The sequence below is a fragment of the Argiope bruennichi genome, chromosome 6, assembly GCF_947563725.1.
Source record: "Argiope bruennichi chromosome 6, qqArgBrue1.1, whole genome shotgun sequence".
Classification (NCBI taxonomy): domain Eukaryota; kingdom Metazoa; phylum Arthropoda; class Arachnida; order Araneae; family Araneidae; genus Argiope; species Argiope bruennichi.
In genome coordinates, this window is record NC_079156.1 from 63714785 (window position 1) to 63727432 (window position 12648).

At 30.2% G+C, this 12648-nt stretch overlaps 1 protein-coding gene across 1 annotated transcript in view; it reads left to right on the forward strand.

The window, feature by feature from the left end:
* The window catches only part of LOC129971101 (probable serine/threonine-protein kinase kinX), a 31843-nt gene that overhangs the window by 13071 nt on the left and 6124 nt on the right, over positions 1-12648 (forward strand). Inside the window, exons 3-6 of the mRNA XM_056084580.1 lie at positions 2955-3028; positions 4268-4324; positions 4411-4467; positions 9167-10415. Coding sequence (XP_055940555.1) covers positions 2955-3028; positions 4268-4324; positions 4411-4467; positions 9167-10415 — 1437 coding nt within the window. The remainder of the gene's footprint in view (positions 1-2954; positions 3029-4267; positions 4325-4410; positions 4468-9166; positions 10416-12648) is intronic.

A 12648-nucleotide genomic window follows, 5' to 3' on the forward strand; every position in this document is an offset into this window, starting at 1 on the left:
TTCACTCACAACAGAGATTAGCAATTATTGATCTGAGAAACGCTTAACCGTTTCTCACTTGATATTTAGCAGACATACATATATCAAAAACAACTTTGAAAAAAACAGCCTTGCACATATCAATGATGCATATGTAACGTTACATATAGGGCTCTAAGAATTTGTTAAAGAGAGCGCCAATGAAGAAAAAATATTCCACTCAACAACTTTAATTCAGATTGATTTAATTGAATTAATTATTAATTGCAATTCAATTAAATTTAATTGATTACATATATTTTAGGGCAGATCTAGGATTCTAAGAAAGATGCTGATGATTTTTTTTTTTAGCTTTAAAAATGTAATATAATCAACAAAAATGATTCGATTTGATATTTTTGTTGATTGAATTTTGACGTTTTCACTAAATAGTTGTCGATCTGCTTGACTTTTTGACGCAAAATACATCAAATTACGTTTACAACATAGGCTTTTTTTCGATATGAATGATAGCTGATCCATTGAATGTTGTCTATTACACTGAGCTGCTTTATATATTTAGTACAGGTGCAGAAGAATTGCTAGAAAGAAAATCAACTTATCCGACATGTGAATAAGGTGTGTGTGTGTGGGGGGGGGGGGTCCCTTCACCTTCATCTTCCGTCCATCACTGTAAATACGCACTTATATTTATGACTTTCCCTATTTAACCTTCAGTGTTTTCCTGAAACATAAAAAAAAAAATGAGAAAGGATGAATCAACAGGTAGCATTTTGGACAATCTATTATGTAAAAGGGAAGAGCTTCAGATACCCCCCCCCCCTCCTTCTTCGATTCATCCTTGATCAACACAACAGGGAAGTTGAAACTTAAGTTTAAGTTAGTGTAGAGGTTACACAACTCTACCATCTTCTCTTTTGATCCAACAGATGGCGTTACCTTATTAATATCAAGGTATATTTCCCATGATCCTTCTTAGAGTTCATTATTTGATGGTATTCTGAGTGTCGTGTATTTTCGTGTTTGTTTTGTCTTGTGAAATGTGGAACTTAGAAAATAATTAAATAACTGTTCATGAAACTCGTTTATTATTTTCCTCTACCTCATAATGAAGTTATAAAGACATAGTAAGTTTCTACATTAGTAAGAAAAATGCATCCATGCCGTTTTAGAGAATTAAAAAAATAATTTTCTTCCTTTTTTGTTTACCCCTACAGTAGATGAGTAGTAAGGCTAAATTACATCCCAGATCAAAATTGGCGTTAAAAAATGAAATACATGCATTTAAATTTTGAGTTCATAAAACCCGCGCACTAACATGTATATACTCTATTGTCGGTTCTTTAATATGTGTTTATTATCTATCTGACAAATGATAATAAATAATCAAAAGCTATTTTTTTTATTTGGGAAAAACTCAGTTTTCAGAGAAATGTTATTGTTAATGCCATTTAATAATATTAACTACTAGACTTTCAGATACATTTTTATTTGAGCTTATGGAATGAATACAAAACATAGGTGCCTCAATCTCAGGAGACACCCGAACACAAGTCAAACCTGATTGGTTTGTCAGATCAGAGAACTGAAAACTGCCAAATTCGTTTCCCACCAATTTTACAATAACAAATTTTTATCTGCGAAGCGGTAAGCATTGTTCCGCATTGCAAGGATAAGTAATAAACAGGGAATTCAAAAGTGCGTTATGCGGCGCTGAATATTATAAAAAACGCAGTTATTTTAAACGCATTTTGTAAAAAAACAATTCATAATATTTTCTTTTCAAATATAGAAGTAAGAGTTTCTCCCTGTGAAGTTATTGCCTTAAGTTCCGAACACATATGTTAAAATGGATCCAGTGAGAGCTTTGTAGATCTGTGCATTTCATTTTTATTGAAAGACAACATTTATAAACCTAAACAACATTTATAAACCTAATAAAACTATATAATAACAGTTCATAATATTTTCTTTTCAAATATAGAAATAAGAGCACCCTTGCCGGCGTCCTGGCATAGGGGTAGCGTGTCGTCCCCATGATCTGCGCGTCCCGAATTCGAATCCCGGTTCGGGCAGGGTTGTTCTTCATCTGTGTTCTATCTGTGAGGTGTGTGAATGTTCTCCCCTGTAAAAAGAAGTTCTGAAAGCGAATGTGTGTGAGTTTCATGAGCTCGAAGTCAGACTTCTGCCCTCGGTTGCTCAGGGGTCTTTACCCTCAGAAGCTGCTGCAACCCCTTTCCGTGATAACGCGGATACAACATCATCATCAAAGCACACTTAGAAACATGTAGCAGACCCTAATTTCTCCTATATCAACTTTATTATAAAACAGATGTGAGTGCAAAATTTTAATCAACTGAATTACAAAACAAAATACTACAGTACTGATATCTATTCCCAAATTAATTTCTCCAAAGTACGCATCTAATTGCCAAAAGGAAAGATAAATAGCCAACAGAAGATTTCTCATGACGTATAGTTTGAAGTCATGTGATCGAACGAACCAATCAGGTTTGACTTGTGCTCGGGTGTCTCCTGAGATTGAGGCCCCTGTATGCAAAACAACAGCAAAAATAAATAAATAAATAATGCGACACCAAGCATAATCTGATTTACTGAGCTCATCATTATCACCCATTTTTATTAATATAATGTTTTATTCTAAAACTTCTGTTGGATGATGTTGGATCACTCATCATGATAATTGCTTCTCATCATGACAATTCTTTGTTTGCAAAAATCAGTGACTCTTTTGTCAGCAATTTTTAAAATCGCTTTATTAGTGAACAATTGAAACATTTTCGGTTTGAACAACAAACGCATACATTTATATCACAAGCAAAAAAAAAAAAAATAATATCTGTATTAGTATGATCGATAATAACCACAGAATGTTTTTGTAACTATTGTTTGACATCTGAGAAATTCAATGTTAAAAGTAAATAAAAAAAAAAGAAATTTTATTTTGGTTTCAGTTATCAAGTCGGAATGAAATGGATCATCAAGAAATATTGCCTCAATGTGAGTTCAGAAAACGCTTGTATGCAAGGTAATTCTGTTTCTTTTGTTACTTTGATTCTGCTTTTTTAAACAAAACTATTCCAGAGCCGTTCTTTTACTACAGCTAATTAAATCAATGATTAGAAAACATTTTGCTAAAGAATATCAAATTTCGAACAGCAATGGTATTATGTTGAAATATTTTTAAAGAATATAAATCAGTTGAGCAAATATCAAACTAAAGAATTGCTTAGTTAAATTAAAAAAAAAATCATTATCGTCTGCTGCATATTTTATAATATTTTCTAGAAACACTTTGATTTTTAGAATTCCACACATTGCTATGCATAGTCCATCAATAAAAGGTAAGTTTCAATGTTTGGACATTTTAGAAAGAGTTAGTTTCAGTACATTTGCAGATAGTTCAAGTTTTAATCGAAAATGCCATTATTCTTTTTCTTTTCAAAAAAAAAATTATCCGAAATTTAACTCCATTATCATATGACTTTTTTAAAAATATAATTAAGATAATATTCACAAACTGTAATTAACTTTGTAACATAATTTCGCAAATGTTGCAAAGATTTAATTTTACTTTGCAAGAGAATATTGATTATATTTGATTAGGTAGTATTATAACGAAATCAGAATTATTCATCGACTTTTGTTTTCCCAAGTTCGTAATATTACCCTATGTATTCAAAATAATTTGGTTGAATGGTAATTCGAATTTTGTTAATGTATGAAAATTACATTATCCCTAACAATAATCCTACGTATAGGCCGAAAACTTTTAAGTAAAATTATTAAAAAAAAATTATTTAAGATCTAGTATTGGTCAAGAAAGTTTATTTTCGTAGACGTTTTAAATGTTATATCCGAATTTGAAAATAAATAAATAATATAAAAGCAAAAAATAAAAACAGTTTTTTGATGATATTATCAACGGATTTGCTATAAAAATAAGGTGAGAAATTGGAACAAAAATCGTGTATTTTAACGTAATTCTAATAATTCACATACTCTATTGTATTTGATAAACTTATAAAAAATTTATTATTTTCATATATATGTAAGGCTTTTTTATTATACTATTAAGGACTTGCTTACCAATTTGTGCAATCTAATAAATAACAAAATTCATTAAATTATTATTTTATTGCAAGAAATATATCCATATAAATTAACTTTATACCAGGGCCCGCTTTTATTCAGATAGATTTTGGCTTCATTCACTTGATTTAAAACATTTTTAAGTAATTTCTAATAATTTTGATTTTTTTTCAAGTTGTTTTGAAGCCTCATGTGTATGAAGAAATTCCATTAAAGTTTCGGTTATTTAGAAGTAAGTGTTTTAATAGTTTTTAGAAGAAGCATTCTATTTTCCAAATGTGCGTTTTTTCACTATTATAATTTTTCTAAATATTTTAGAAGGCATTGATCCCGATTCAAATGTTAATGGTTTAGATGAAAAGGAAGTCCTTAAAGGTAAGCATATATAATATTAAAAATATGAGCAGATATATTAGAGTATATTTATTTACTTATTAGCTTATATATCCTTTATAACAATACCCATACAAAGCACTATACTCATAACCAAAATCTTTTATCACATTCTGTACAATACTTTCAATTTTATCCCTTGCCACAGTATGTCCCTTACTGTGTTAACACATGCAAGCAGTAGTTTAAAAAATATTTCACACAAGAAGAATACAGTTAAAGTACAATACTAAAAAAATAATCCAGCTTTACTTGTGAATAGTCTCAAAATTTTAATTTCAATTATCTGAATTATACAGAGTGTTCATAAATGAATATTCCTACTTTGCAGAGCTGTTATGAAAACAAAGCAAAATATTGTTTGTTAACTGGTTCTAAAACCCTCCTCGCTTTTGCGCATGCGTTAAGATGGGTTTAATTCGACAAAATAGGGGTGAGAAGAAAGATGAAAGGAGCAGATGTTTACATCTATAATTATATGAAGCTCAATGTGTGTGTGTGTGTGTGTTGGCGCTCTACAGACCAGGCCATTTGATCTACAGCTACCAAATTTGGTACACGTATACCTTAGAGGTCGGGAATGTGCACCTGGGGTCCCTTTTCTTGAATTTTTAATTAGAATTTTAATTATTAATTAAAAATTAACTTTCCCGCCAAAAAATCTTCCATTTTTCCCATCGCCAAATGAGTAAGGCTTCAGTTTTTTTTCCCAACAGTAATGAGGCTAGGGTTAACATTTTTCGGCCGATTATTTCAAACGATTCTGTTTATTTTCTTAATGTTTTATGCATTTAAAATTAAACATTGTTTATTAATCGATCCTTCAGATTCATTCTGAAGTACTTTTGAATTAAAATAACACAGAATAAAGGAAATTAAAAATGTCTAAACTGCATAGCGTTACCCCAACTGGCGTAGAAAAATTCACGCATATGCGTTACCGTAACTGGCGTTGAAAATTCACGCATGCGCATTGTGTTCTGATTGTTGGCAATATTATCAACGGATGATTCTTGATTTAAATTATTTTCAGGTTAGTTGTAGGCTTTTGGAATTAAATTGTATTTATGTTAGTTATATATTTTTTGTATATGCTTATAGTTTTAAGTACATCGTTTTTTAAGTAGTTTTTTTAAACCTGTTTTCGACAGATTATTTTAAATGATTCATTTTATTTTCTTAGTGTTTGATGCATTTAAAATTAAACATTGTTAATGAATCGATCTGTTCATGATGAATCTGAGAAAATTTTGTTGACAAATTCTTGAGATATTACATAAATTAAGAAAGGTATTCTTTAGTGCCCATAAAGTTTAAAAGCTCAGTGACTCTGTTATCAGTAATCATATTATAAAAAAAATGCTTTGTTTCAGTAAAAAATATTATTATATTAATTGCAGATTAATTCTTTCCACTTTAATTTAAAGCATAAATTCTACGGGAGCTAACAGAAAATTAGAGAGATACATATTACGTTATGATTGAAGGCCATTATAATATTATGAGTGAATTATATGATCATCAAAATTTGAAGTTTTAAAATATTTTGATGAAGAATCTATTATAGTAGGAATTGCGTAAAATATTTAATTATTAAAATTTAAACGAACTTTAAGATTGGCGAACCAGCTGGTCGCCAAAGGCGGCTAGTTTAGCAATAAAGTTAATTCCGGAAATGCGCACATCCTTCCACGCTTCGTTCTTTAGTGAGATAGAATCATCGAAAAGCGGTTGTCTCATGATACTGAAATGAACCTTGTTTTTATCGGAAATCAAAAGTAACAGTTGAAAGTTAAAATTTATAAGTTCCCAATGGCCTCCAGAAATGCGAATAAAACCGAAGCGGTACTTTAATTATATCCGATATTTTTTTCTGCATACCTAATGTGAAGTTTTGAAGGGTTACAGATATGGGTGTATAGTGGTAGTCTTTTTTTTTTTTTCTGGCGGTAAATTGTATTTAACTTTTCAATAACAAATTTTGATTTCCGATAAACAATAAGGTTTGTTTTGTTTTAATAACCGAACAAAGTTGGAATGTTTATTTATGGACACCCTATATTTTAGAAAATAACCAACGTACTTTTTTCGATGAATGATTTCTAGTAAAAGGAAAACAATGTAAAAGCAGATGAATATCTATCAATATTAAATGAAAGAGAAATCGGACCAAATAATAGATAATAAAATAGAACAAAAACAAATCAATAGATTAAAAGTGAACCTTACTTTGGAAGGTGTATACGTGTGTGTGGGGGGGGAGAGGGTATCATACAGTCAGCAGTAGAACTGTGCTAATTTTCAATTTATCGAAAGAAAATCGATATTTTTGAAAAATCGATTTTTCTATGCTAGTTTTTGAATAATATCGATCTATCAAAATCATGATCACGATATAGTTCAAGATAAATAGCGATACAATAAATCGATATTCACAATTAATTTGTACTTTCGATTTTGTTTTTGTTACTGGTTAGTATTTATTTTTGTTGCTCTTCTTTCTTTTTCACCTTCATACAGAATTTTTGTTTCTATAAATCTTGTCATATTCTAATACATAAAAATACTTGTTTAAGCGCAATGTTATAAATTGTAGTATGCGGACATTATTTTTGGTATTGACACACTTCATTAAAGGGGTTTTAACAAAATTATTTTCTAACTATTTTCATTCAAAAGAAAATTAATATTTTTATTATATAAAGATAAACTTTCTTTCATTTGGAGTCGTTCCGATCAGCCAATATGTTAAGAAATGCTATTCATAACTTATAATAGCTATAAGTTAGCTTAAGACAGCTTAGACAAACTGTCTCCTCCCTCTTTTTTTTTTTTTTTTTTTTGTTCACTTTTATCGAAAACGTCTACTTCGGTCTTTCATTAAAAAAAAAAAAAAAAGAAAAAAAATCTCTCACTGACCTTCATGTACTTGTTTATTTTTATGAGCCTTGGATTTACTTTGTAACATTCAGAATACTCTAAGAATTCAAAGATAATGATGGGCTTTCTTATCGAATTTCAGATATTGCAAAGATTGCCAAATTACATTATACATATGATGCCAAGATTTCTCAAACGTGGTTGCATTCCTTGGTTTACTTGGCGATTTTCTTCCAGATTGCGTCAGTTATTCCATTCGACGACGGCTTGTATTTTTTGGCAATTTATCTTGGGAGGGGGGGGGGGGGGGGCAAAAATAAACAAGTACCACTATTTATGAGTTTATGTGTTCTGAGGTGATGCTGAGATATATTTGGTTTACTAGACATTCTTATAATTTTCTTAGAGGCCATTCTTCAAAAAGAAGCAGGGCCGCGGTGGCCTGGTGGTAAGGTCTCGGCTTCGAAAGGTTCAGGTTCGTGACCCGATTCCACCGAAGAACCGTCGTATAAGGGGGTCTGTTGCACGTTAAATCCGTCACGATCAAACGTCCTCCCGCTGGTGTGGTGTGGAGAAGGGGGTGCCAGCTCAGGTGTCGTCCTCGCCATCTGACGGCGGTTCAAAATTACGAGGTCCGTCCCAAAATAGCCCCAGTGTTACTTCAAATGGGACGTTAATATAACTAAACCAAACCTAAATCAAAAAGAAGTATGTATGTAATCTTCTAAAATATTATTTAGGTAAACATTTTTGTAAAGAATTAATAATTAATTTGATGAGCATCATAGCCACTTGTTACACTTTTTGCTTGATATTCATTTTTGGACGAATGTAGAAGTGTGTAATGTCCTTGGGTGGGACATTATGATAATTTCATTTCCTGATTCATCATTTCACCTTTCAAATAATTTTCTATTAATGAAATTACAAGGAATTTATACCATATATTGTTTACTTAATATTTTTAAAAATCGGCAAACTTTATACCTGGCTTCGAAATTTAAAATCTTAGGCTACTTATTGGCAAAATAGCTTTCTTATAATTCCAGTATTTTGATAGATATTTTTAATAACTCTGTTAATTTGAATGTTGTAGCCACTGAAAAGGGGACTAGTATGTAAATAGATGATTTTTTTGAAAAACGTTCGAAAATTGTTATATTTTTGGAAATATGCATAAAAAAGATTGAAAAAATAGCTATAAAACAAAATAAACCAGTTAATTGCCAAATTTTTTGAAAAAAAAATTGGGAAAAAGGTTTTTTTTTTTCTATTAAAAAGAGGTATAAAGCAAAGATCTTCTAATTTAGAGGCTTATCAAATGATTTGCTTAAAATTTTACAGATAGCTTAAGTAATATATTTTCTAGTTCCTGAATTAAAAAAATAAGCTGTATTTCTATACATTCTTTAAAATTTGTCATTTGACTGGCAGATAACAAGAAATTTTACTTTTACTGTAATTAAATTTTACTTTATTTTTAAGAAAATGTAATTTTAATTTTACTACTTACTAGGAAATTTTACTTTGTGAAGCACTAAAAAAAACAATAAAATGTTTCTAAATGAATAGATTACTTATTTTATAGTTCAGAAACTGCAGAATGTATTAAGAAATTACTATGCCACATTTGGATTCGTTAAATTTTAATTTATGAGATTTTTCGTAAGAAAATTCTACCATATTCTTTACTTGAGAAAATAGAAAACTTTTAAGTTAAATTTTTATATAATATATCATACATAATATGTGTACATGATTCATGTATTAACTCACTTTTTTCTCATGATAAAATTCTCAGGTTACAGTGCTAAAAAACTTAAGAATAAGTACTTCAAAGATGAGAAGAATTACAAAAACCGCAATGCCTTTGATCAATTTTATAAATATCTCATTAAGAGGAAAAAGAAATTACTGTCTTCATCTAAGAATACTAAAAGTGAAAATTTCATCGAGATAGTTACTGAGCAGAGTTCCCTTGGAGCATTCAGCAACTCCTCTCTAGAACAAGCATTAAAAAATCTAAAAAGAAAAGGAGAGATTAAAGAAACAGATAAAAAGAAGGCACCCACTTTTTTGGAAAAGTCTGAGTATAGACCAGGGATAGATCAGTCAAAGAAAATCGTCTATGAATTTCTTGAAAAAGTAAATGGTGAAACGGATAATAAAGATGATGCTATGATATTTGAAAGAAAGGAAAAGAAGGAGCAAAATGAAATTAAAGAAAGAAATAAGAGATCAGCAAAGAATAAAAAAGGAAAAAATATCAAAGAAACTACCCCTCTTAATAAGAAAAAAAATTTAAAAAGGTCCGAAGAAGAGGATTATGATGACAACGACGATGAGGATGATGATAATGATGATGGACTTGATTATGATGATGATAAAAAGGAAGTAAAGTATGATGACGACGACGACGATGATGATGATGATGAAGGTAATGAAGAAGATGATGATGATGAAGATGACGATGATGAAGGAGATGCAAATGATCAGGAAGGCATGCCAAATGATTATAGATTTTATAGAGATAATGAAGAATTCGATTCAAGTGCGGATGATTCAAGTGCACATGATTCAAAGGATCATGATAAATATGAGACGGGTATGCACGATCCAAGCGTACACGAGCCAAATGCAGGCATACCAGATGTATACGATCCGAGGGAACACGAGCTAGTAACTTTACCAGATGTATACGATCCGAGGGAACACGAGCTAGTACCTTTACCAGATGTATACGATCCGAGGGAACACGAGCTAGTACATTTACCAGAGGTATACGATCCGAGGGAACACGAGCTAGTAACTTTACCAGATGTATACGATCCGAGGGAACACGAGCAAGTACATTTGCCAGAGGTATACGATCCGAGGGAACACGAGCTAGTACCTTTACCAGATGTATACGATCCAAATGCACAAGAGTCGCCTTCACAGGATCAACCTGAAGTTTCAGAGTATACAAGTGTTCAAGATTGGAATAGGTGCCAATTACCTTCTCCTCGTAAAACTTCGGAGGTATTGTGCAAAGTACTACCGCAGAAAATGTAAGTATTAGTGAATTATCTTAAATACTAAATCATCGTGTATGAGGATTAAACTTTGAATTATGCTGGGTTTCCCCAAAAAATATTTGATTTAAATGAGTAAACTTTTTAAAGAATTTAACAAATAAGATATGGATTTACGTAACTAATCTATACTTATAATAAAGCTCAATGTGTGTGTGTGTGTGTTGGCGTTCTACAGGCCAGGTCATTTGACATACAGCTATCAAATTTGGTACATGTATACCTTAGAGGTCGGGAATGTGCACCTGGGGTCCCTTTTTTGGAAATTTTAATTAGAATTATTAATTAAAAACTAACTTTCCCGCCAAAAAAATCTTCCATTTTTCCCACCGCCAAATGAGTAAGGCTTCAATTTTTTTCTCCCAACAGTCATGAGGCTAGGGTTAACATTTTTCGGCGGATTATTTCAAACGATTCTGTTTATTTTCTTAATGTTTTGTGCATTTAAAATTAAACATTGTTAATTAATCCATGTTTCAGATTCATTCTGAAGTACTTTTGAATTAAAATAACACAGAATAAAGGAAATTAAAAATGTATAATCTGCATAGCGTTACCCCAACTGGCGTAGAAAAATTCACGCATTTGCGTTACCGGAGCTGGCGAAGAAAATTCACGCATGCGCATTCTGATTGTTGCCATGACAACCGTTATCAACGGATGATTTAAATTATTTTTAGGTTAGTTGCATGCTTTTGTAAGTAAATTGTATTTATGTTAGTTATATATTTTTTAAATATGCTTATAGTTTTAAGTACATCGTTTTTTTTTAACCGGTTTTCAATGATTCAAATTATTTTTAGGTTAGTTGCATGCTTTTGTAATTAAATTGTATTTATGTTAGTTTAAAGTAGTTTTTTTAAACCTGTTTTCGACCGATTATTTTAAACGATTCATTTTATTTTCTTAGTGTTAGATGCATTTAAAAGTAAACATTGTTAATTAATAGAACTGTTCATCATGAATCTGAGAAAATTTTGTTGACAAATTCTTGAGATGTTACATAAATTAAGAAAGATATTCTTTAGTGCCCATAAAGTTTAAACGCTCAGTGACTCTATTATCAGTAATCATATTATTAAAAAAATGCTTTGTTTCAGTAAAAAATATTATTATATTAATTGCAGATTAATCATTTACACTTTAATTTAAAGCATACATTCCACGAGGGGTAACAGAAAATTAGAGAGATACATATCACGTTATGACTGAAGGCCTTTATAATATTATGAGTGAATTATATGACTATCAAAATTTGAAGTTTTAAAATATTTTGCTGAAGAATCTATTAAAGTTGGAATTGCATAAAATATTTAATTATTAAAATTTTAACGAACATTAAGATTGGCGAACCGGCTGGTCGCCAAAGGTGGCTAGTATTCAATAAAAGACGTCTCATTGTTTTTTTAATATGCTTAAAGTATTAAATACCATTTGCTGTATGTGACAAATTGAAAGAGAGGTTTCTAGTCAGATTCTTTGAAGTTCTGGAGAATCGAAAGTCCCAATGGGTTTATAATTTAGCTTAATAGGCAAGTATAAATAGCCGCTGTGATAAACCAGTCTTAAAGAGGATTTTAATTGTATGCAGGAATTTAACTGCTCTTTCAATAAAATTTCAAATTCGATAAATTATTCAAAATATCTTCTCTGTGGTGAAGCTATTCATGAACAAAAGTAGTTATATCGGTGACATGATCTTATACGTTTAACTGTGTTTTCCTTTCAAATAATTTTCAAGTAAGTAAAGAATTTTTTCGGACATCCAGCATTTTTCATTATTAAAAAAATTCAATATTTTTGTATTAGTTTATTTTGATTTCTTTGAGAAAATTATCAATTAATTTACTTCTTTGAAATGAATGATTTATTTGAGAATGAAAAAAATTATGATCAGAAAACTAAAATAGAAATATTTAGATGTTGGGTTTAATTTATATACAATAGTATTCCGATGAAATAAAATTAGATTTCTAAAACATTCAATAAAATATCAAATTTTCTTTAAAAAAATATTGTTGGACTTTGAGTATAATATTTTAAAATTTCATTTCAAAATTTGTTCAATTGAATGTTTAGGAAATTTAAACGATTAGTTTTAAATTAAAATTTTATTCAAGAAAAACAGATAAATAGACTTGAAGAAAAATATTTCTTAAATAGGAGCTTCTACGAATAAAAAAAAGCTGTTATTCAGTATCGAGTTTCA